The sequence below is a fragment of the Apostichopus japonicus genome, chromosome 19 (assembly GCF_037975245.1).
Source record: "Apostichopus japonicus isolate 1M-3 chromosome 19, ASM3797524v1, whole genome shotgun sequence".
Taxonomy (NCBI): Eukaryota; Metazoa; Echinodermata; class Holothuroidea; order Aspidochirotida; family Stichopodidae; genus Apostichopus; species Apostichopus japonicus.
The window spans coordinates 7213620-7240827 of record NC_092579.1 but is presented as its reverse complement, the minus strand read 5'-3'; the positions used below and the strand labels follow the sequence as shown (position 1 = coordinate 7240827).

Sequence of the window (27208 nt, the reverse complement as noted above, 5' to 3'; positions counted from 1 at the left end):
GCAATCTGGTCAAATTTATATTTAATTCTTGCATATTTCTCTTTTTGCATACTTCAATTTTCTCACATTCAGCAAGGTGAATGCACAAGACGCATTGTGAAATTTAACTAATTGGCAAACTATGTAATATACTACCACTGTAAGATAATTCAGGGTCAATACATGAGAGGGGTAAACCATAACCCATACAGATGATTCAACTCAATTTAGTACCTCAGCAACTAAACATGAGAATTCCTCCTTGATACATTCATGGAATATTAAATTAACAAACGTTTTCACATGTTGACTCCTGTTGATCCCTATGCCCTTTGACCTACACCGAAAGCTTCACATTCAAATGGGTGAAAAATTTGGTTTATGACAACCCGAAGAGGTAATTCTCTTCTTGCATTGTACCCACTTGTATATAAATATAACCTAAAAAATTCTACATAACAGCCAAACAGTAGGGAAGAAACAAAGCACAAATGAAATCATCACCCACCTATTACTATTGAGATTTCTCCTGGCTTTTCCAGTAATTTGCCAGAGAAATTTGCTTTGGCCAACTCCAAGGAGGAAGAGGCTGCAGTCCCCCTCAACTCCCTGGCTCATATGCCTAAGCAATGGACAGCTAAATTGAAAATATTACAGATTGATGTATTTACTCACCCTCTTTCCACGAGTCTTCATTGTTACCTAGCTAGGATAGTAATGATCAATGGTTTACAATAGCGTCTTTCGAGGTTGGGCACGAAGGTCGATATTTTCTAACGATAACTCTCATTTGTTACCTCTAGGTCCGATTGAGAATTTTAACCAATCACAATAGTTTTAAATGTAAAGAATCTGTCATTCATTTGTAATGCATATTCAATACAGAGAAAGAGGAGGGCCAGTGTTATAGAGACACAATTGAACTTTCAGTAATGTGTTTTACGCGTGAATTTTGGTTTTCAAAAATTGCGTAGCTCTACATTTTTAACCCCCAAAGTCCGATTGTGCCATACTAAATAGAAACTAGAAAACCACTGAGATATGAAGAGATTTATTCCACCTTTCTTAAGATTTTAAGACAAAGTGTAATGAAATGAGGAAAGAACTGTTATCGGTGAAGAAAAACATGGCCTAACAGTAAGTCAACGGGGGTATGGGAAGTAACTGTTGTGACATTCCGTCGCTACATAAGGAAGAGCGCGGGGGAATTGCTATGGGTTTTCCTATTGGAGACCTGCTGGAGTTCCCTCTTCGGTGTAACGTTGCAGCATACCAGTCTATGTACTAGCACATTACATCTATTATACACGTGTGGATTTTTAATGCGATGTACAGAACAGTACGATCTGCATCAATCACTCGAATTTGATGAACACATTTTGTTGAAATCGCTGTCGGTGCCAGTAAACTAATAACAGTGTCGGTACGAGTACAGTTATCATCCCCATTCAAATATGGTCACGTAGCCTCAAAGCGCGTTGCTAGCTTTTTGGACAGGTGCTTTTTGGGTCAAATAACCTTGCAAAAAATAAATCTCAAGAAGTGAGGCTTGGTAGAATTTGATTCTTGGTGTGTACGGGTGTACTACTTTGAGCCCCATGAGCCTTTTACGTTTAAAGCTGGTCAAAGATTGTAAGGGTCAACAGGGACCATAATAAAATATATACCTATATGTAATTTTTGAAGACTTGCTATCACCATGCAGGTACTGCTGCATCTCATTAGTATGTCAGATTGAAAAAAATATTCATATCATCAAAAGACGAAAGCAATGTATTTATCTGTGCATTCTGCTTCTTCTTGACAAGTCAACAACTTACAGTATAGATCACAGTCAAAGCTGAGCTTGAGTCATTGGCAGCTGAATCCATCGAACAATTCAAACTCATATGTAAGGATTTCAATGATGTTTCCTTTCTTTGTTTAAGGGTGGGGGGGGGGGGGTTCAGATTGTCCATGCACAGGCCTACATGGTATGACAAGATTGAAACTGTGGCCAGAGGACAGGGAGAGCCATATATGACTGAGGAGGAAATTAAATGGAATAAAAGTAATTTATTGGCTACATCTGCCAGATGTTGCCCATATGTTTACAAGCCAAATGGAGACACTCAAGGAGTAACCTTCACTTTTAAAAATTGGAAATTTTGGGATTGGCATGGCTAACAATTGAGGTAAAGTTGCAGGATAACTCTTGCAAAGGTGGTACCACATTTGGGGCAAATTGCAAAACTGATAAAGGCTTAACTTTTCACTATATGCTAAGTGCTTGTTTGTTGCAATTGTTTTTTCTTTCTCTTGAATATCAGCAGTCCATCAAAAGAAAGCATTAAAGAAAAAAGTGTTATTCTCACATATCCACTGCCCTTAATTGCCCTCTCAGATTATTGTCCACAAAAAAGGGGATTCCCCATGCACTTTGCCACTCAGAGTAATTATAATGACCTGTGTGCTGTACATATACAGTAGTGTATTCAACACTCTATACAGACCAGTCTTGTGGAGGCTTGTGCACTAAACAGGCCAAATACATGTCTCCAGACGGCTCTCATGCTACATTTGGCTCATCAATTAAGATAGTACACATTTTAAAGACTTGGAAGGTAGGTTTAGTGAGATATTTTTGTTGAGTAATACTATATGCGCCAAGTGAACTAGCTGTTTTGCCCAAATAATAACATTTAGGTATAGTGGCTGGCCTATCATTTTCTGGTTATGTGCAAGATTACTGAAAGGCATAGAAGACTATATAGGCCTTAGTGTACAGCTGCAGAGTGTAGGACCACAGGTTTTAATAAAAGAAGAAAGAACTTTACAAGGAAGGTGCAAAATATGTGTGATAATTCTTTATTTCAGCTCATGACCGTTATCTTCCCTCTCACCCTACCTCTTCTAAGACTACATAGAATGTCTTCTAAAGGCACAACCCATAACAATAGTAATGGTAGTGTTTTATATTTGAAGATTTAAAGAGAAACTCTACCTAACTTGTAATCTTATTTATCTTGTTTCACAATAATGCCACTTAATTATACCAAATATTACAAATTGTTTGCATTCTTAAATCCCATGTTAAATAAAAATACCTATGTAATTAATACTGAACTGCATTTGAGGCAAAGAAGTATAAACAATCATGTGTGCATCTCACAAAGCTAAATGCTCACAAACCGTAGTGGCTCAAAGGCCTGTACATGCAGTAGGTATATGTGCAGTTTCATATTTACATCAAATTATAACCAGTCAAATATTTTACTCGGATAACCGGTAAACCATCCTTAAACTGCACACACACACACACACACACACAAGAACTGATCACTGAAGTAAAACATTTACCTCCAAACCCAAATTCCAAAACCAAGTGGTTGCAAGCCTGAACAAAGTTTCACAATAATTGTGCTATACTGCTATGTGCCCTTCATATAGTTTTCACATGTTATTAACAAAAGGAATTAAATATTTTCAGTTATTGGATAGCTTGCTTACCAAATCACTAATCATCTGATGTGTTCTAACAGTTCATCAATAAGTGCTGAAACAGCAAGCCCCTAACATGTTGCATCTGTCACCCTACCATCTTCTTTTCCCACAGTTTGCATTCACAAGTCCAATGGGAAGTTACTCTCTTATACAGAAAGCAAACTCTTGAATGTCGGATACACAATTTTCAATCTGGAATGTTCATATGTACAAACTCACATTAGCCCCTGGTAAAAAAATCTCTTTTCCCAACGAGTAATGAACTTCAGCATTTTGTTATATACTTTATCTCCTTAGTCCATTCCAACAGCAAGAATGAATCCAGTGAATCCAGTGAGGCGCACAATTTCGTTGGTGCAAGTCACAGAACCAAGAGATGCAAAACATGTTGCAATTATCGCTGTTGTACTTGGAACTCTCCTCTTCACTTTTCTTTTTAGTCTTGGGTATTTGGTTTGGAGCATTCTACATGTACCCTAACTGTGTAAGTAGGAAGTAATGAATACAGTATTTGGCCACTGTATGTTAACACACACTATCAAATATCTGATTGTAATGTTCAAACAGCCTCATAGTGTCTGTTTTAACATGCGACTTGCTTTAACCGAAGTTCTCCTCCTCATTAACATGCTAAGTTATTCCCAACAATGTTTGTAATACAAGTTGTTTAATGCATCTTTTGCAATCTTTCACGAATAAGTATTTTGGTTTACTTTGACAGGGTAATCCCTCTGGAGAATGCAGCTAATACTGTAGGATGGGGCAAGAAAGGCTGAAAAGAAAAAGAAAATGACTTGATACAAATTCAAAAAATAATTGAAACTTGTGATCTGCAGTTAATAAAAAAACATAAAAAAGAATGGTCTAGTATTGAGTCTTTATTTCTGCTCAATTCCATTGAAGTTATTAATGTGTTGACATGGCTTTGTCAAACACTCTTTGATATTTTAAATTTATCTAACCTGAACAGTTGTTAAAGAGCGAATCAGATTATGTCCAAAGCCAATCGAGACACATACAAATTACAATGCATGTAGTTAGCACAGAAATAAGTGGAATAATGTTACACATGAAAGACCCCCCCCCCCCCCTCCTCCCACCCTCGACATGCAAATATAGCTTTGGGCATAAATAACAATGCAATGCTGTTGTTCCTGGTTTAATCAAGGGAAGAATACAGTAGGCTAGGTCTTTTTTTTTCAATCCAAGATCCTGTGGAACTGTTGTAGCCTTCGCAGAACTGGTACTTACTACTTAATATAACTGACTGTATAGTCATGTTGTTCGGCCTTGCAGAATGATATAAAATTCCGAAACTAAACTTTCAAAAATGGTGCAACTTTAAATGGTACAAAAAAAGGCTTAAACATTGTACTCACTTTGGTGATAGCTATCTTGACCATTTCTCTCTTCCTCATTTTGTGGTCAGTATTCAAGGGCGGTATAACTGACCATGTGGAGACTCCAACTCACAGTTCACTGTGCAGTATTTTAAACAGCCTTGTGGAGGCTTAAGAAATGAGGGCGCCCTAGCACTTACATTACATTTGTTTTTGTTTGTATACATCGTCTGCATACCTATGATGGTCTCCACAAGGGTATCCCTATGGTGACCTTTCTCAAACGTCTCCAGTAGGTTTGTGGTGGTCTGAGAAGTTAGCGGGAAAACTATTTCTTGTGGAGACCTACTTTTTGTCTCCACAAGGATTTGTGTCGCCATAAGGATAGTTGTATGCTCAAATTTGTCTCCATAAGGCACTTAATCATACATACATACATACATACATACATACATACATACATACATACATACATACATACATACATACATACATACATACATACATACATACATACATACATACATACATACATACATACATACATACATACATACATACATACATACATACATACATACATACATACATACATACATACATACATACATACATACATACATACACACATACATACATACATACATACATACAATATCATATAAGCAAGCATAGGTCATTACATCGCATGGCATCGTGTACCGTACGGTCCGTGAAAGTTGCGCAGTCATCCGCAGGATGCTAATGTAAACAACGAAATGTCTTATGTAGATGGAGAAAAAGCATGCAGGTCCAATTATGTCAAAACTCTCTTTTACAGTAGTAATGGCGAATTAGTCTGCCAAGCCTAGAACTTTATTTTAATTACCAAGGAGATCATTTTTAAACTATTCATTTATTCTCAGCATATTGCCCGAATTTTCAGGGGAACAAGTTTGGTTGGGGGGGGGGGGCTGCAGCCCCGCCTCCTACGCCTATGTGTGTAGTGTTCGGTTTCGAAATATCTGATATCGGAAATATCTGCTATTTTTCATTTCCTTCAACGAAGTTTTATAATTGCCGTTATAAGAGGTTGTAATATTTGTACACCAATAAATTAACTGTGTCTGAATTTTCGAAAACTTCCTGACCAACATTCTTCATCATACTTCCCTCTACTCGTAGCAATTTTGACCGGTCTGTTAGGGGTTGAAGGAGGTTTTTCTATATTGGTTATCCATAGATTGAATTTTGTGCAACATTATGTATATGTTTTGATATGATTTTCTTCACGAGAAATGTGAATTTTCAAATTCTGAACAAATAATGGGCTTTAAACTTTGAAAAGTGGGGCTTTCGGATATTGTGGGCCGTGACGTAGAATCACCTACAAAAGCAATGATCAACAGGACATGCAATGAGGTCGAACATGATGTGTGACTGGTTACAATCTTCAAAAAGGTTATGGATGGAAAAAAAAATATTGGGAAATACTTGGTTCTCAGGCAAAAGTGTACATCTGGTTGCTCATTTTCAAGCCCGAGAAGTGCCATTTCCGGTGATCTAGGGGGTATCAAAACCTGAAATTTTCTTTTACGCTCCGCGCCAACCGATGGTGGCGCTCCGCTTAGATAGTAATTCGCGCCCCCCCGGTTAGAAAATCCTGGATACGCCCCTGGTTACTACCAGCAGTGAGCAATTCCCAACCCAACCCCCGGGCCTCGGTCCATTGTCAAACCCTATCCAGGAGTTTTGGGGGCTTATATATGAAAAGCTCGAATCTTTTTAAAAGTCGGGAGGAGGTTATAAGGGCCAGGGCACACGACGACCTAGTGGTGCCAGTTTAACCGTCACCCTGACCCAATTGTAAATATGCTCTCGGAGTTGCCCGAGGGACCAGTGTATATGCTGAGGCCCGCGGGAAACTAAACTCGAAAAAAGACGGGCGTATCCGTCGCTGTATCCGTCTCCTAAAGTTAACGGCATATGTCCAGGGGTATATTCGTCCGGGGGTTATTCATCCGGGGGGGGGGGGTAATTGTCTAGGGGGTATTCGTCCGAGGGGGTAGTTGTCCGGGTGGGTACTTGTCCGGGGGGTTTTTGTCCTCGGGGGTAATTGTCCGGGGGGTTTCTGTCCGGGTGGTAGTTGTCCTGGGGGGTAATTGTCCGGGATGGTATTTGTCCCGGGGGTATCTGTCCGGGTGGTAATCGTCCGGGGGGTTATTGTCTGGGGGGTAATCGTCCGGGGGGTATTTGTCTGGGGGGTATTTGTCCGGTCACGGTAGCATTGTATGTAAGTTGACTTGACGTATTTCCTTTCTTTTCCTTTTATTCTAAGTAGATTGCGGAACAAATATGGCTTGTTTATCTCCAAGGACGACGGCCCTTCTAAAGCTATCTGTCCCTCATGTGGCGCTGGTCATCTTTTACTTCAGTTACCTGTTCGCAGGCAGCTTGCTCTTCCACTTCCTGGAGAACACATCGGAAAAAAAGGCCGTTGCTCAGTTTGACAATAGAGAAGAGTCCTTACGTGAAGAGATCAAGACACTGCTCATGAACTGCTCCGAGGCAGCACCCGAGCAGGCGACTCTACTAGATACTCTGTTACAGGAGCTAGTGGATACTGTAACCCATCCCGATTGGGAAGGAGGGCGCTATGATGTAATGGAATCTGGCAATGAGTGGTCGATATCTTCGTCCTTGCTGTTCTGTTTTACCACGATCACAACCATAGGTGAGTTTATTATATGATAAATATTTACAACAAGAAATTGCATTGAACAGATTACGTCGAAGCCTGGTGATTTCAGAAATTTAATAACCACGTTAGGATTACATAATCAATCATTACTGCAATTTGAACGACTTCTGATATTAGAGTGGGGTGGGGTCCATGGGATACCTTGAACAGTTTCGTACGATATGTTATACCTTTCCTATACACTTTTCGGAGTGATTGTGACTGCAGGGACCCCATTAGGTAAAACCTTATTCAGTAGGAACTACTTTTGAAATCATGCTATACTTAAGGTTGGATCAACATTATTTCGAGACTGAATATGTTTACTAATGTAAACGTAATGTAAGCACTAAGACAGACACAAATTATTTTGCGTGTTTAACGGCTTTATCAGTTTAGCAGTGGGAAAGATAACATTGGTTTGTTTAAATTTGATAATTTTCAAGTTATGGCATGCTTGAATAATTTGCCTGTTATTGTTACACTCTGAAATATTTTCTCATACAGGATACGGTGTATCGGTTCCAGCGACGACAATGGGAAAGATTGCAGTAGTCATCTATAGCGCTATTGGGGTACCCCTTTCCTTTCTCCTCTTTGCCGATATGGGTGGCTTGCTCGCCCGACTGGCCTCCTTCATCGCTTCATCTATCCGATTGAGGTGTCGTGGTAAGATGGCTCGGGCAGGTTTCATGTCGTTCGGGGACACCGAGTCTAGTGATTCTACCGCGGTGCACCAAGACTCTCATGCGGTTTATCGCGACACTGCAGGTGATAACAATGCCGTGGAGGGAGGAAATGACGACGGGATATTCGACGGATCTACAACGTCTCCTGTGAATAAAAGGGAATCGCGGATCATCCTTCAGAAACAACCGAGTTACTTGGCAAGCGTATTAGAAGAGTACGACAATGGGAACGTCCCTTTCCCGGTCATTATTCTTTTCATAGTGAGTTACATGTGCATTGGTGCTTTAAGTTTTTCGCTCTCTGAAGGATGGAGTTACCTAGAAGCGTTTTATTTCACATTTATCACGCTGACTACGATTGGATTCGGCGACTTTTATCCCATAAAACATATCGAGAATAACTCTCTGTTTCCTTGTATGATATACACACTGGTAGGTCTCTGCTGTTTGTCAATGTGTATCACCTTGTTACAGGCCAGGTTTATTAAACTTGTTACAAATATCAAATCCAATGCATTGTCGATAACAAAGTTTAGCACCGAAAGAGAAGCCGGTATAAATTCATCATAGTTCGTAGTGTCGAGGTAGGAATGCTTTGATACAGTTGATACAGACTGGCGTTTGAATGGTAAACTTAGATTCAGAGTACGTAGTTCTGTTGGACTATACTGTCAGCATGGAAGTATCACCTAGTTACCGGTTCATCAAGGTTATTTGTTATATGTAGGCTTATGTATTTACGCCAAGTTCTCCATGAAGGATTTACTTGAGAAACTATATCTATCTTTATATAGCTATATGTATAGTTGTATATACTATATATAACTATGTATATGACTCAAACTATATAACTATATTTAACTATATATATAACTATAACTATAACTATATATATATATATAACTATATATATATATATTATAAAGTTATAATTATGATGTGTGTGTATAACTATAACAAAAAGAGCGACCTTTATATACATATTCGTAATTATTTATGAGTATACGTGGAGTTAGAATAAAATAACACCACATTTAAGCCACAGACAGCTCATTCAGTCAGACATCTCATTTAATCCCTAAAGTATAGTTTCTTTCTTTTGGTATAGATATTTGCATCATATATACCAATATAATTTAGTACCAACACACAGAGATGCAGAAGGTAATAAAAGCAACATATTATGTAGCCATGCGTTGACCTATAGTTCCTCTTCATTACTTCCAGTGACGTCATCCCAACCTTTGCACCCAAAGGTCCCGATTGCAATTAACTTACTAGGAGAAAGGAAGGGGAGAGGGAGGGGTGGGATGCCAGTGTCTTTCACCGAGAGTTATATCTTACACTTTACTGACATGACCTTTTCAATTTTAATGCAAATCAAGTTACTTCAATCTTAGCAGAATGCAAAGGAAAGATAGAGACAATTATGTACGCCTTGAAGAACCTGAGGCAAACTAATGATAGTCTAGATGTCTAGAAAACAAGGAGGAGGAGGAGGAGGAGGAGGAGGAGGAGGAGGAGGAGGAGGAGGAGAAAATATATGAGATAATTAGATCGAAGAGAGTTGTGTGCTCGAACGTCTCTGGAATATTATATAGAAAGGAAAGAAAACAAGACAACGGAACGGAAAGACAAGAAGTCATTGTATGGACAATACCCCCTACCCCCCCCCCCACCCCACCACCCGCTCCCCTTCCGTTCGTCCTCTCATTCCAACAAACAACATTTGGTTCTTCACATTCAGCGTTGGTATTTACAAGACTTGCATAGTACACTGAACAACAACAGCAAGAGTACAACAGCATGAGTGCGACTGTGCGAGTACATTGTAATATATATTTCTCTGAAAATCAAATGATACAAATACATTCCTTTCCGTACAAGACGGAAAGGATCGAACATAATATAAATAGCGAACTATGTCACATACACGGACTGCTTATATTGCCAAGAAACTGTCACTGAATGTCATCAAAAATAATAGTATAGATCAAAGTCTCCATCTAGAATCTAACGATTTTAGATAATTATATATATATATCCATTTGGTAGGTAAATTATGCTGGGGTGTGTGTGGGGGGGGGGGGGTCGGAGGATTAGGAATCCCTCCGGAGAGAATCTTCAAAGAGTGGCTGGGGGAGGATGCAATTGTACAGTCACTCCAGGGAGTCCATCTAATACATATTACAGATACATATGATCTCTGTATAAGGCGGATATTAAATAATTAATAAACAACCACGGTGTCTGCTGTGCTGAGTTGTCGTCGTAGAGCCGGGCAAAGTCTGTTACCAAAGACGTGGGGAAATTCTGTTTACTATGACGTAACACGATCCAAAATCGTCAATTTAGAGATTGGCCAAGGAAAAGAAAACATCATTTTACGAACCGACACTGTCACCCGTCCAGAACAGGACCGTTAGAACAGGGAGTTGTTATGGAACTCCCTGGTTAGAGAGGGTTGATAGCGGATCCATGGTGGTCTATTGGGAGGTGCCAAAGAGATATCGTATATACTTATATCTGGGGGCTGACATTTTGTAAACCTGTGATGTCATATTGCCATTAAGTTCTGAAACCTTTTATTTTATATTTGTTTTTCCTGTCCAGTTTTCCATTTATTATGTTAACAATGTTGATACTGAAACCAATACCATCGTTATCGTGATGTATAAACTTAGCTTCACCATTTGCCAAAAAACCCCATCTTCATTACAGAAAATAAACAGCCTATTTAAGCATATATGACTCGATGACGTCATATTTAGACTTGATTAAGTCTTTAGCCGTGTGTTTGTAATATCTCCCGAATGGAATATCATTTTCCTTAGCTGTCTGGGGTTGTTGTTCATAACAATTACCTGATGGAGACGGTTAATTGGGTTTGTGGCTCCTTTACGGAAAATCTATGATCGACCAAACTGTTGGTGGGCGCCATATCACCTTGACCTAGGCCTGACGAGATGATGCGCTGGATTCAGGAGCTACTGCTACTGGTCCCGCAGTAAAAAATATTAGGGACCCTGAGTAATGTGAGGTAAATTTTTTATTAGCATTTTCATAACATAAGTAAGAAATTGAAAACTGATCTTAGAATTTATTCCTGGTGACTTTTTCCCTCAGGGGCTTAACCAGCTGGCTCTTGCACACACTTCCCCTCCCCTTCCCCTATACCAAACACATTCCCCTTCCCCAAAACCCCTTCCTGTTGAATTTGTAGCCATACTCCATTTATGTTGCAGGAAAGAAGTAAATAAGTAAATTAACTGTTCTATTTATCGACACAACAATTTATTCACGGTGCGTTTTTTTTGTTTTTTGAGTGATGGCACATGGAATTCTGGGTAAAAATAACATTCTGGTAAACAATGAATGACGTCAACGTATCGTGGTTGCGTACACATATAAGCTTAAACATTGCATGCGGTGACTTATTTATCCCAACACTGCCCACCACAACGTCCCTTTTGTCACTCAAACCCGTCCCCTTCCCCCACCTCAACACCCCGAGTCAGTCCCTTACATGCATGTATGTATGTACATAGGCGTAGGAGCCCAATTTGATTTGGGGGTCTCGACTTGCCCGAAAAATATAACCCAAATTTTTCGCGCCTTCCGCGCGCGTTCAGCATATTAATGTGCATATCATATGGGCATGCATCGGTTATAACATCGCATGCCAATAACATACAATCATTTGCCGTGTTATTACCCCTCTATATTGGTTATAATTATTAGGCAAGTCGTTACAATATTAATGATCATAATAATATCAGTTTAACCATTGAAAAACACATTGCAAATAATTTTTCTTTCAGTAGGTGCCCGAAAAATTCTCAGCATATTGCCCGAATTTTCACAAAAAGTTTTGGTCGGGGCTGCAACCCCCAGCCCCCCCGCCTCCTACTCCTATGTGCATGTATGTAGGCCTATGTGTGTATGTATGTATTTGGCTCCGACAGATTGGCTCCGACAGAGTACTGTAGTTTGTCTATAGTAGACCTGTTGTGCAGAACCGTGCATTAATTCTATTGGGAAGAACATGATCTTGAGCCAAGATCATTTATAAAAAAAAAGAAATGCAGGATATAGTAGATACAATAATAATAATAATAATCATCTCCTCTCTGCTGTAATCTTCCAAGCTGCTGTTTCGTGTTTAGTAACAAGGAAACGTTTGCTTGGGTAGCTTCGCATGTCAATGCATTTCGTAACAGCCACCGTACAGTCTGAGCTCGGGTGCAAGGCATTGAAGGTCACCGTTACCCGTGCAGTTAGCCTATACATAACTACTGAAGCACATCAGCCAATTCAACTTTGCATTATATACGTGGTAAGAACTTTGATCGCATTTGTTTGCGTTTTACCAGATTTTCTGAACTTCCTCTTCGGTTTTACAACACAGGGCTATAACTTCCCATACCGTGTACAGGTTATATCCGTCATCCCAACGGGACACATTGTGACCTGTTTGACACCAGACAACTGCAGCGGTTGAGCTATATATACATGATATGAACTTAGTCGCGTTATCACAGCAACAAGGCCTTCATCGTAGCAGGACGTTTTGTGGAATCCATATCAGCAGTCACTTAAACTTCAATTTGGTAACAGTTTTATCGGACACTAAAATACGTTCACAGTTTATCCTTGTAAGTTTTATTCTACTTCGTTGATTTTATGGTATCATTGTAAGAGTTGACTAAATCATGAAGTAAGCTTAATTTGTTGGAATACTGTTTGCTCGTTGCGAATACTTCCTCAATGAAATATTCGTTAAGTGCTATAGCGGTATTAGGATCACTATGTATGGTCCTCCTACCGTATAACGAGCATTCGAACTTTACAATATATATATTCGCGGTCATCTAGCACTGTTCAAAAAGTGAGGGGAGGGGGGGGGCAGAAAAACCCGGGTAAAGGGATTTGAAATCTTCACCGAGGGAATTTTAGGTTTGTAGATGCTACGATTTCCCAGACGGGACACCGCAAATTGTGACTATTTTATGTCCAAATTTCTAACCTAAAGACAAACTGAATTTTTTTTTCATTTCTTTCTGACTATAAATCCGTGATGCACCCCGGCACGGGGTTGCAGACTCATTCAGCTAGACTTTTTTTTATATTATTATTACAGTAGCATATGTGTAACATACTATAACACTTGTAAGTTTCAGGAGCATGCACCCTCACAGCAGGACGAGTTATCGTATAATAAACAACCTACAGTTTATACATTGTAATTTTTCAAATTAATATTCCCGGAAATACCGTGTTTGACAAGTGGATAATGGAAATGATAGACTTGTTAAATTACCTGCTCAAATTACCTGTTGGCTTAATTATATTGTGATATAATATATAGGAAATAAAAAAAATGACTGGTGCTTAGACTTCAATTTCGATACTTTATGTCTAGATTTCGGCTGTTTTATCCCTAGCTTTGGGACTTGTATAGGCTACATCTCAAATCTTTGGATTATTCACTGAAAAGTTCCACTTCTTTTATTTATTTATGTTTTCCTCTATATACATTGATAATAAGATAATCCACATGTTTTACTGTAGAAAGCCTACGGTATATAGGCCTACATTTGAACGGCCATACTTGTATACGTTAGTTGAATTGCAAACGCTGTTTATATATGGTGAACACGCTACCAAAGTAGCTGCCTCTTAGAATGATGATGAATGTTTTAGAATTAAGTCTGTCAAATATTAATCATTTTATTATTATAATAATAATATATTATTATTATTTAATATTATTATAAGTTAACCACTTTGTTAGCAATAGGTATATATATGGCGTATGCTCATAAAGCTATCCCGTTATACGCGAATATTATACAGTTATATGCGTCACAATACATCTAGCACTACACATTAGCACGACCGTTGCTTTGCCCCTATATGTAGTAATTTCCTGCTGGGTCATATTTTTTGTAGGCAGGATTTGCCGTCTCATTTCATTATATACATTGTAAAGTTAAGTAATGTCCATTTCTTGGTATCATTGTATGAATGCAGTGGCTTGTTACATTTCGGCCGTCAAAATACAAAAGCCTGCGGTCCGTTATAGTAATAATTTCCTCCTTATTCTTGGGGGGGGGGGGGTAATGAAACTGACATTGTGAAAATTTGACCGGTCATTTCTTATTAAACCATTTCCACGTGTCACTTTCAAGGCTTTCCGATATATTGGTTTTCCTGTTGGCCTACAAAGTATAGGCTATAGCCTATAATAACTATAGAGCCACGGATCAACTAACGCTCGCTCTCATACTACATATAGTTCACCTCTACGGTTTATACTGAAATCACAACATTAAATATATAAATTCAACTTTAGTGCACACAGTATGGAGTATTTCCACAAAAATTACCACGTTCATAATTCAGACTTTTTTTATAGCCTATACAAGAAAATAGTTTTCACCTATAGTGATAAAACCCCTGTACTAGACATACTGAGCTAGCCTGTACAGCAAAGTTACCATCACGTTTAAACTACTATAGGACTCTACGCAGTCTATGAATTCAGAATATCTTCTTAATTTGGAATAATTACATTTGTTATCTGCATCATGGTTTCGCTTTCGTCTAACAATGAAACCATCAAACCCATACCTTGGTGATTTATATCTGTGTGTTCCATGGAACATAGATCTATGAACAAAACACTACTGCTGTACGTGTACTTTCTACGTTAGTTTTTCCTCTTAGAGATGAATGGATCTTTTTATTCTTTTCGGAACTGTTCCCCCTGCTTTAAATTTCAGAACCAATAAGAAAGAAAAACAACCAAATAAATGAAAGTTGACATCCGTCGCTACTTTATATAAATAAGAGGTCTTTAAAAGATATGGAGTAAAATAGAACATGTTTTTCAGTAATTTTTTTCCGCGTCGGTAAAGAGCTTCAGATAAACCCTTTTTGTTCAAATTTGAAAGTAGTGTTTTTGTCTGCTATATAATCAGATAATTGTTGACCTCACATGTATAGAAACTTTCAATTTCGAACTAGATGAGTAATACCTAAATTGGTGACTTTATCAACCAGGAAACTCGATGAGAGTATTCATTGCATTTGCTTTGAACGCTCATTTATAATTTCACTGAAATAAGTATGAATTCGAAACTGCTGTGTAATTATTTTTTTTTAAAACGAGTGAAATTATTAAGTTAAGCGAAATGGCATTGAAGAATTTGACGTCACGCTGTTGAATATACCGTTACATATTTTATAGCCTATAGAGAACAAGGAAATATTTTTTAACGCAGAAGTGTGACAGAAGTATTGGTGTCTGTGTGTATGTGCGCGTGCTAATTCTCGCGCGCTTGTGCAATACAGTGATTCCATTATTACCTTACATGTATGTGCGCCTTGTCGCTAAATTTTTGGTGCTATAGTTTTCTTATCGTTGGCATTTGTACAGATATAAGTCATTTTCCAGTACAGAAATAAGGAGGCCGAGTTTGTGACATTCATTAACGACTGTGCATGCCTTACCATTGTAATTGAAAATTGGTAAATTATGATCACTATTGCATCACTATATAATGAGAATATCTGTTGTGTTGAGAGACATTTCCACTTACTTGTATTATTAAGGTTATATTCCTATAGTTAAATGTGTTACTGATTCAATTTGTATATAGATGCATCACGCAGGAGACACTGTCACAAGTTTGTCTCAGAACTCATGAAATGAACAATACATGATGTGACGATTCGTCCAAGTCTATAATGGTTAACCATAAGTGGACTGTTGCAGGAGATCGTTACAACGTTGCAGTACCATTGTCATATATACAACCACTGAACCACATCAAAACCCGAAACTTCCTATTTTTGGTATCAGACGGTGACTTGTAATTCCACATCTATCGCAAAATTTTGGGATTTCCCCCGAAATATTGATCAACAATGAGTGGACAATAAACGTCTGCCTCCATGAGCCATGACACATGGTTTTAATTATTTTGGTCGCAAATAGAGGTAATTTTGTTTTTATTAGCCAAAGATCACTGGTTAGATTCTTGTCTACGTATATTTAGTTAAATATAGCAATGACTGCCTATCGCTCCAAGTATCCTTGGGAAGTTTTGAGTATACACTATATGTACTTTAAAGTATTATTTACCGAAGCGCAATAAACTTTCATGAACAATACTAAAATTGAAGCCGGAAGTTCATCCATTACAAAACGATTAAGTGTGACTCTATTTACTTACAGGGAGAAGAAGTCAGAGCTGTTATTAAACCTAAAAGTTGCCGAACTTCGTTCGGGGTTTTCCCAAAATGGAAGGTGCTCAGACGAAATCAAACGGTCCTTTGATGCAGGGTTTCTTAAGTCGACGCATAATGGGCGGTAGCATGAAGGTAAGTCTTCTTTGAAACGCAGTTATCTATATACAATATATTAACTAAACATAGGCTACGTAAACAGATGTATAGTCAAGGGCGTAGGAACCGGGGGGCTGGGGGCGCCAGCCCCCCAGTGAAAATTATGGTGGGGCGGAAGTATCATTCCGCCCCCCCCCCCCCGCTTCGCAAGTCAGAAAACCCCTTTTTCATTTCCAAATGAGAAAAAAATCTCATTTGGAGCACCAAATTGCATCTAAGGCCAGGTGAAAATGCAAAATTATTTACAAAATGGAGTGGGTGTTGAAGTGTGCTATATTGCACCAAATTGCATCTGAGGCCACCTGGAAACGCAAAAAAAATCCAAAGGGTAGGGGGACGCCCCCTCCCCTTAGACCCCTCCCCCATGCCGGCCATCAGTCTTCAGCCCCCCCCCCCACTCAAAAGTACCTTCCTACGCCACTGTGTATAGTCTTATAGAGCCGTATAGTCAGATGTATAGTAGTTATACTGGTAGTCTTATAGGGTGGTGTAGTCAAAGGTTATCAGGATTACCTGTAAATTTAGTCTGCTAAAAACGCTATGCAAGATGGATCTTAAAAACTAGCAAACATGTTCAGATCCTCTACATTGTTGAGAGCGAATAAGATAGATAAAATGAGACTTCTTAATGCATCAGTGCTGGAAAATGCTAGGTCGAGGGTCGGACACTGCATGTTTCAGTGTTAAAGTTAGAGGAACTGTCGGGTGACAACAATTTGATTCTCTAGCAAAAGAGGGGGGGGGTGGTGTGGGAAGTCGGGAGGGGGGGGGGGCGAGCAATATGAATATATATGAATATATAGGGTTATCTTGTGGTCGTGTTTTCTTCGCCTTTTACGCTATAAACTTATATGACTTAGGGGATGAAGAAAACTACATAACAACGTCTTTGAAAGTGAAAGAAATATTAAATCTAAATATTAATAGTTATTACCCAGTTAAAAAGATTATAGTAAAAAGATAATAAAAGAAAACACTTCATATATATCGTTGAGATACTCGGCCTGCGTGACCTATAGATCAAAGGTTTGTTGTACTAACTTCTTGTATGGCATATTTATAGACATGTTTATAAAAGAATTAGCCGTTTATATCAACTAAGAGACACAAAACATATACCAACCACGAAGGAGCACGTGACGTACTCCGTGTTAGCGTATCATATATCCAAGCAAGTGCCTTCAATGTCACGATCGCAAAACGTCATACAGTCATGGTGTTATTTAGGCAAACCCAGGACTTTAGATAGGTGTTAATTAGTTTTTTAATGTTTGACTTTAATTGTCGATTCCAAAGTTACTTGTGTTTTTTTTAACTTGTTTAATTTGATAAACAACCGAGCTTTTTTTTGGTTTAAGGCATTCAGATTGTTGCTCATGACAACACACAGGCTCGAGCGCTGGGTAAGGTAAGAGGGGGGGGCGGGAGGGGGGGGCGTTTGTTTCCAAAGATTCACAATTTTTCCGTGTAGAAAATGGTCTAACGTGCTGCAAGGTGGAGGGGGGGGGGTGGGTTAACAGTAACTACGTAAAATGTCACAAATCACATAGGTAATAGTACAGGTTACATTGTATGTATTGTATGTATTTTAGATCCTCCAGGAACTCGCGAAGAAACCATAATTGGCTTATCAACGACGCAAGCTGAACGAAGTCAGTCTCTTAGATTCATATTTTAACGGCCATGATTATGAATTGTCAACAACTCTGTAACTGGACGACATACATTAATCTTGGAGTGACTCGAACTCGGGCCCTTATGATTGAAAGGCACCGGCGTTAACCACTATGCAAATAGGGAATTTAAAATATTGACGTGAACATGACGTTAACATTGTCGTAAACATGACGTAATACTGGCATTTGTTTCAGTGTCAACACTGTTAGTATTCACTTGAAAATATGACAAGCCAAAATAACAATAGGTTCTATTGAACTGTATGCGGGTGTGTACCAAATGTGTGTGTCATTAATGGAGGAGTTGTGTACACACATTGGGTGTGTAAAGTAATTTGGGTGTGTACAGTATTTTGTGCAGATTAAATACAGTTCAAGAATAACCATTTACCTAGAATGTATATATATATATATATATATATATATATATATATGTAGTAATATATATATATATATATATATATATATATATATTACTACCCCTGATTGTCCGTGGGGCAAAACATGGGGCAAAACCAGGATGAAATCGAATCGTCAATACGCAATGATGGCTTCTTCGCAAGTTCCTGCTTGCAGGTACATACAACTAGTCTGCAAAGCAATGATAGTACACACTGAGGAGTTGTATTGCATGCTACCACCCTGTGCGGTCTCCCACTAATAGCCTACACTACCACCTGCTACAACTGCCTATACCCTGCAGTGGCACCATCCATACCCCAAAACAAGCATTGGTTTCTCTGGTATGACCCCATGAACATCCATTTCTAGCCTACTATGTGACTGTGCGATGTAAAAGGTTAAAACAAACACACTTTGGGATAACATTACTCTGGAAATAGGACCTAATGCATTTAGATCATTGTATCAAACTACACGAGGAAATCGTCACTACATAAATTAATGTACACACATCATGACACATGTATCAGAGTGCAGTACAATGTAAGTTCACTCAGACGGATCCTCGTGTCCTTCTCCCAAGGTCTGTTCCATTTTCCAGACCGGTGACTGGGATCGGTTGAAAAAAGGGTTGAACAAAAATGTACATATTTTCTGGCGAGTTAATGGTTAATGGCCTGTGACTAATAATTCTTGCGCATTGTCAATAGGTCGATCGTAAATCAAGAGAAACTTAACAGTTATAAACTACGGTACCGTATTCAGTCATTCGTTAACCAGCAAATATGAGGAAGTGAACTGTATGAATAGAAAGTGTTACAACCTGGCTTGTTTTGGTTTGTGTGTTTTCTATTGCTTGCAAGAGGCAAAATGAATCTTTGCAATGGTGATGGCGTACGTGTATGGGGGGGGGGGGGTGGGTGGGGGTGGGAGGGGGGTAGGGTGTTGTTGACGCCTAACGACGCAAATATTTTAGAGCCGTATCTCGCAATATGGAATGGCCGTTGAAGCATTACTCAACATTTGCCATTTTTTTCCTTCTACATTTCTCTTGAACTACTACATTTCAAGACTTAATTCCGGGCCAGAAATGATCATTTAAAAGCCAATAAATAGGCATACGTGGTGGTTTTTCCGTCTGCATTTTAAACTGTTGAACATGCCTATGAATTAACGGCTTCGAATGGCTTGTGTTGATCGCAAATTTATCGTATTTATTGTATATTTATTTCACTATAAAAACCTTCTTATTGTACGGTCCTAAGTGATGTTTCGTTCAGAAAGTGCGATCATATCGAAACAAAGTCCATGTATATAATGTATATTTGCACATGTTTGGTACTTTGTTGGTTCAATTGCACTAAGTTCTCGATGATTTTCCCCCATGCAATAATTTTGGCATTCACATCCTGTATAATTTTTTTTATATTTTGCAGAGCAAGAAAAAGTGGTTCGTCTTAACAGGAAGGCGGCTACTAAGTTTCAAAAGCGAACAAGCTTTCAAAAACGTAAGTACCGGGATCTATACCAGTATTTGTACATAGTGATAAACTATATCAGTACAGCCCTTTTCTTGGTTCGATCATAAATGACCTTTTATTACCTGCAGTAAAATATGTCGTTTGTTTACTCCAACCAGGGAGTTGTTGTGGAACAACTGCCTGCTCCAACAATCACTGCCTACTCCAATTATCACTTCCTTATATACGTGAGGATTATATAGCGTCGCAGTAAACGTTTTACCTCGCTACCCTCTTATCTGTGTCTCCAGTGTGCTTACGCACTTCACCTCTCCTAAACCTAACGTATACTAACTAACTTTGTAACATTTTAGCACTACGCCCCCTATTCCTTTGTCTCCGCCACTGTCACGAAGTATGTACTTTTTAAGAACAGTCACCCAGGAAAGAACCTGGGGCACGAAAAACCAAACAACCGAACGACTGATACGCTCTCAACCCCGGTCATCTTGCATCGATACTGTGACTGTGTGATCATTGTCACGTGTGTATCACGATTCCCTTCGTCACTGTCACGTTCTATACGAACCTACACGGTTTTCCACGTACTATTCGCTCGTACAGCATCGACTTGGCTGATCTATCCCGGTGAATTCCTGCAGCCCAAGGGACCACCTCTTTTACCTCAGTTCTACAGCGTTACGAAGCCCATAGCCTGATATCTAAATAGATTATGTTTACTGTCGATTAGAAATATTATTTACCTCTACTAAACATCGATGATTCCCCGACATATAATAAAGTCAGTACTATAAATACTTACTTGATAAGAAAGGGCTAAAGTCTCTTGGCAGACGTCAAACAACCAGATTATTAAAATGATGTAGGGAAGATTAACTACTGAAGAACATAGCACACGCATGGCTCTTCCTTATAGTCACATGTATAGAGACATCCACACGAAAACAGGGTGATGTCAACACGGCAAACCCGTTTGATGACCCCTCCCACACCATCTTCACCCACCACCCGTTCCAACTGTTCCTCATTGCAAAAAAACTGACCACGCTACGGACTGAAAAGTATTTCAATGTAAATTTCACCAATAAAATTGCCATCAGAGGGTTTCTATACTTGAAAGGGCAATTCTAATCCTCATGACAAAGGTGTATTTTTCAAATATTTTATTTCCTTTTTCCTGCATAGGACAATGTTTTCATAGATTGTTTTGACCTGATGCAGTTACAGGCGGTGAGAGCTCTCACTTCTCAGGGGCATGCTAAGAACGCTTTCGAAATCGTCACCATGAATAAATCAATAGTTTTCGTAAGTATTACCACCTTTACTACATACGGAACTGTCTCACATTTAATCTCACATAAAATATGTCAATTTTATCTCTCTGCGCATGTCAGTACACCTACGTTATAATGAATATATTATGCCCACCTTTTTTCTCGGTATAATGAATAATCACGTTGTAAATTGGACGATCAAAGGTCACTTTGAGCAAATACTGCATCTACAAGTGAAAGCTGGCAGTAATTTAGCAACTGCGAGAATTTTAACGGAAGCTAAACACCCCCCCCCCTCCCCTATCCCATATCCCATTATTGCATTCCGTAACCTCAATACTAAAACTTTTGTCATACAACTTACACAGTTTACCAGTAACATGTAAATTAATTGTTAACGCCCTCTAGTATAATACTAGAATGAATAAAGATTCCTCTCTTAGGTTCTACTCTATATATTAATATTTCTCTGACGTCATAAACACGTCGAGATAATTCATGCCAGGGAGTTACATTGAAACCAACGTACCTCACAATAAATTTCGGCAGTTTCAATATTGATATGTATACTAACGTTATTAAATTAATTACAGGTGATAACTGTTAATGTTTGTCAGATGTATCACCTTTTGAGTATGTTAAATATATGGAACACTCCTTTTACACCAATTTCATGTTGACATCAGCTCCCTTATTTCAAGTCTAATGTTCCACTATATGTTCCAATGTTGCACGAACTCAGCCATCGGCTAAGTTTAGCTTCATTTCAATAACTGATCACGCAACGTAGGCATTTTTACACCATCATTTTGTCCGTGACATGCAGACAATTGTAATGCAATATAAATATGTTATTTGAAAACTGCGCAGTCGTGTGACTTCATGTCGAATTCATTGTTACTTTTGATGAAAGGACTGCATAGCTAAATTTTGTACGCGCAACCACTTTTTTGTACTGGGGGAGGGGGAGCTAAGGTGTTATGTCGTCGAGGGGAAGGGCTCAGGGTCGAATGTATTGTACACTAGGATTGTTTGTAATATTCTGTCTGTCAGTGAGGAAATTATTTTAAAGCCCCCCCCCCCCCAGAAGTATGCGTGGTTGCGCTCGTACTGGGTAGTCTATATAGTCATTTTGATTTTTGATTGTTCTATGTAAATGACCATATACACATTGAGCAAGTTTAACTGCATTATGCAAATTGTTCTATGTATTATGTTTAACACGAAATGCAACTGTGACATGATAACTGTGTAATATCATATGGTAGCGATACTTTCATGTGGTTTCTATATATTGTCCATACAGCAATCACCATCCCAGGAGCAGTCACTCCAATGGCTGGACGCTTTGAAGGAAGTGATGATGCAACGATTTTCAGACACAGCAGAATTACCAGAAAAAGAAGAAGAAACAAAGAAAATAGAGTAATTATCAAATGTTTAGATTTAGCATTAATCAAGGAAAAGAAAGAGAGATATGAGATATTGTAATTCTTGGACCATTTATTGCACATTTATATGGTATTTGAACTGGTACCCGCCTCATATCCCTTGGGGGCACTGAACTGAAATGTGTTGTGTTATGTATGTATGTATGTATGTATGTATGTATGTATGTATGTATGTATGTATGTATGTATGTATGTATGTATGTATGTATGTATGTATGTATGTATGTATGTATGTATGTATGTATGTATGTATGTATGTATGTATGTATGTATGTATGTATGTATGTATGTATGTATGTATGTATGTATGTATGTATGTATGTATGTATGTATGTATGTATGTATGTATGTATGTATGTATGTATGTATGTATGTATGTATGTATGTATGTATGTATGTATGTATGTATGTATGTATGTATGTATGTATGTATGTATGTATGTATGTATGTATGTATGTATGTATGTATGTATGTATGTATGTGTTTTAGATGCTCCTGCAAGCATGAACTCGCGAAGAAGCCATCATTGGCTTATCATAGCCGCAAGCTGATCGAAGTCAGTCTCTTAGATTCATATCGTCCATGATTATTATTGTCAATTGTCAACAACTCGACATAGGCCTACATTAACCTTGGAGTGACTCGGACTCGGGACCTTACGATTGAAAGGCACTGGTGTTAACTACTGAGCTAACAATATGGGTTGGTGTGTGTGTGTATGGGGATGGGTTGGACCATAAGGTATGTATGAGGTGGACTTGACCATTTTAGGGTCAAAAATTTCATTTTTCTGACTTTATGTTTGCAACAAAAAAAAGGTGTGACACGAACTTGCCTCTGTCATACCACCTCTGTATTCGAGGTTTCTATGGTAACGTCTATGTTTATTTGTTACAGAGATGAACTACAGAGACGGAAGTCAAATCTTAAATTCTGGAGAAATTCATCACAGAGTTCATCGAGACATTTTTCAGATGAAGAAGATGCGATAAATTCATTCGATTTTCTGGCTAATCAGGAGAAGCAGGAGGAGGAGGAGGGGGATGTATTCAATGATGGAGACCACGATCAAGATTTAGCAGACCATATGGTAGACGCTCGGCCAATTTCGGCCAGTTCCGGTGTGGACTCGACTTCTGTTGATGAGTCACCAGATTATGACGTCCCTGCTACGCATGCGCACAGCGAGGACGAAGGCATCAGTGAAACAACGGGAGAACCGAACTCGGATGAAACAAATGACCCAATGTATGAAAATTTCAGACAGCCAGAAAAACTGAGGAGAAAATCGAGCCCAGCAATTGAAGAATTAAAAGAACTTGTTCATTTTGAGGAGAAGGTGAACGATGATGACACTGGGACTGCTGAAGTAAAGGGAATTGAAGAATTACGGGCACTGTTAGCTTCTATGCCATGAGTATGAACGATGACCAAAGCATTATGAAATATCAGCAGTACTAGTACTAACTACAGAGGTGATGGACTTTAAATATTTAATATTGTATGTACAAAAGCGATGGAGAATATTAATGTGGATCAATGTTTTATGGTGTCATTTGGGAACTGATGGAACAAAGTCACCTAGTGACCTTGGATTTTGGAGGAACTGCCCTATCATGTAAATAAATAGGGTAGAGTAAAGTTGTTTTCATAAACTGCAAAACTACGGACGTTGTGACACATCATTGCTCGACCAACTTCAATTGGGCAGGGACGAAGCCGGGAATTTTGAAAGAGGGGTGGGTGGAGAATTTTAAAAGGGGCAACTTTCACAACGGGAGCATTATTACACTTAACGGAGCGCCATTATGTACAAAGAAATTTACAAAGGAACTTTTTTTTTATTAAGAAAATCTAGGCTCCACTTAGAAACAGGCCAGTACCTTCATAAATGTTCTAGAACAAGCCCAACACATATAAAAACTACCCTGGCGATGAGCTATGGCTACGGAGAGTTGGAAATTTAAATTATCATCGGAATATTGCCAAAAACCCGTCCAAAAACCGAAAAAAAGTTGAAAAGCTCTTGTCGGTCACCCTACACCCTTTTGCAATAATGTAATAATTATTAAGTTCTTTACAAGCTTCCTTACAAAAATAAAGCAACGAATATCGGCATAGCGCCACCAATCCGTTGTAAGAAATATTTTCGATATGGGCACATTATGTGTGTATATACGTGTATTGTACATACGTGTATGGCAAGCCATATGGGACAAACACTGCATAATATATCCGCGTATTAATTGGAATTCATACGCGTATTAATTGGAATGCATACGCGAATATATTATGAGCCAATCATATGGCTTAAATATATCCGCGTATTAATTCCAATATATCCACGTATTAATTCGAATATATACACGTATTAATTCGAATATATACACGTATTAATTCGAAAATATACACGTATTAAATAAAATACATATGGTGATTAAATCCAATATATGCACGGATTAATTAGAACATACACGAAAAAACAATTCCGCTCTTGCTGTGTACATATACCAATGATAAATGTTTTGGCGGGTTCGCGAGATCGCTTCAAAAAGCGAAACTTTACACATGTACAATTAATACGCGTATATATTCGAATTAATACGCGGATATATTATGCGGTGTTTGTCCCACATGGCTTGCCATATACGTGTATTGTTTATGTATGGTATAGCCTGGAGAAGGGGGCGTTCCTCCAATTCTTATGCCAATCCTTATATCTCGATCAGTTTCCAACCAATTTCCACAAATTTGGCCTCAAATGATAGAAAATATTTTAGATAAAACTATTTTAAAATATCTTAAAATACACAAAAATCAAACAGTTTATTACTATTGGTAGTTTGTATTCCAAATAAGCTAAAAAGTTTATTACTATTAGTAGTATGTATTCCAAAATAAGCTATTTTGGCACCTAGTTTGCATATTTGCATACATAATTTACCCAAAATTAGTTAAATTTATCAGATATGAAATCAACAACTGTTACCCTTTCCATTGATAAAAATGTTCTTTTACAAAATATTCCTCTGAATTGATGTAAATTGAGTCCAAGAAAAGCACTTTCTGCTAAAGTGGGTCATACTGCAAGGCTGTAGAGTTAATAATATTTCCTGCTTTTAGTTAAATGTTATTTTTCGTGATACTTCAAGGGGGGGGGGGTTGCTTCCATTGCTCCCCCTGGCTATGTCCCTTCAACTGAGAGGGCGGGTGGGGGAGGGGGGTGATGGGGGTGAAATATTTCCTACGTGCGATACTGATGGAGGAGCCTTTTCAAATCCGCCGACGAATTCTCAATAGCCTGCGTTTGTTCCGTCAAGAACACGGTGAGGCATCGCTCAAGTATAGTTTTAAGCGAGCTATGTTACAGATTTGGGTTTCAATTGAATATGCATGAAGGAATATTTAAACAATTTGTCATAAACAAGTCATAAATAATTAAGTTGTAAATTTACACTAAGAAAACAAACAAAGTTCTAAGTGGTTATATCGGTAATTAAATAAACTATAATTTTCTTAGGGATATCAAAGAGATTTTTTAATATTTTTTTTTAACAAACTGCTTACCAAAATGGTAATGGTACGGGGTAGATGTTTTTTCGTGTATTGCTCTCTTCTTATGAAGAGAGCCTCGTCCGATTTCACTATTTTTGTAGATATATATTGATTTGCTTCTATAATTTATGTAAATACAACTCTGTTTCACGCAACATCATATATAAATGGTTTATTGTTTCAAAAATAATAATAATAAAATTTAATGGTTCAACATTTTACGATACGAATGGTCTATGTGTGTAGATTCAGACAAAGTCTCGAATTTCCCATAATAAAAAAATACTCATGAAGCTGACAGCGGACCATGAGCAATTGAACAATCAAGTGATCCGATTGTAATCTCGTAATCTGTCAAAATTTGGAATATTGCCTAAAAAGAAATACATTTTTGAGATAAAACGTCAAAAGTTCGGCTGAAATTAAATGAGATAACACTCAACAAAACTTTAAGATTATTAACATTATTAAAATTTTGACATGAAACGTCAGGAGCAATTTGATAGCCATCAATTAACCTTTTGCTTAAACCGTTTCTAACAACAACAACAACAAAATAATCATAAATAGATTACATCCCAAAAGCAAGTTCATTTTATGAACGAAGTAATTACTTGATAGGCTACATAGCCTAGCCGTACTAACGTTACTAATGGAGGTGTATAGCATAACATAGCCACAAGAACCTCCAGTGGCTGCGTATAGATATAATAGCTGCAACCGTAAGATCCACACATTATTTCAAC

At 38.2% G+C, this 27208-nt stretch overlaps 2 protein-coding genes across 4 annotated transcripts in view; both read left to right on the top strand.

Annotated features, from left to right (window-relative positions):
• Positions 1-9404, top strand: part of LOC139959555 (TWiK family of potassium channels protein 7-like) — a 29814-nt gene extending 20410 nt beyond the window's left edge. Inside the window, exons 2-3 of one of the 2 annotated variants that reach the window (XM_071957269.1) lie at positions 7120-7515; positions 8029-9404. In XM_071957269.1, the coding sequence (XP_071813370.1) occupies positions 7137-7515; positions 8029-8780 (1131 nt within the window). In that variant the 5' untranslated portion in view covers positions 7120-7136 and the 3' untranslated portion in view covers positions 8781-9404. The remainder of the gene's footprint in view (positions 1-7119; positions 7516-8028) is intronic. The other variant, XM_071957268.1, reaches the window with a different exon arrangement.
• A 2961-nt stretch (positions 9405-12365) lies between these two features.
• LOC139959557 (uncharacterized) lies at positions 12366-26683 on the top strand. 2 transcript variants are annotated; one of them, XM_071957271.1, is made up of 6 exons: positions 12366-12546; positions 16453-16598; positions 20137-20208; positions 21367-21486; positions 22762-22880; positions 23805-26683. In XM_071957271.1, exons 2-6 carry the CDS (start codon positions 16518-16520, stop codon positions 24322-24324), a joined length of 912 nt encoding a protein of 303 aa, XP_071813372.1. In that variant the 5' UTR covers positions 12366-12546; positions 16453-16517; the 3' UTR covers positions 24325-26683. The 2 variants fall into 2 exon arrangements, with proteins under 2 accessions (XP_071813372.1, XP_071813371.1); XM_071957270.1 differs by lacking the exon at positions 12366-12546 and adding an exon at positions 12639-12865.
• The last annotated feature ends 525 nt before the right edge of the window (positions 26684-27208 follow it).

Bases quoted from the DNA above. Each gene is read 5' to 3' on its own strand.
- LOC139959557 (XM_071957271.1), top strand. From the start codon at position 16,518: ATGGAAGGTGCTCAGACGAAATCAAACGGTCCTTTGATGCAGGGTTTC. The intron at 20,209-21,366 runs GTAAGTACCGGG...TTTCCTGCATAG, and splicing joins GCGAACAAGCTTTCAAAAAC to GACAATGTTTTCATAGATTG. The intron at 22,881-23,804 runs GTAATTATCAAA...TATTTGTTACAG, and splicing joins GAAGAAACAAAGAAAATAGA to AGATGAACTACAGAGACGGA.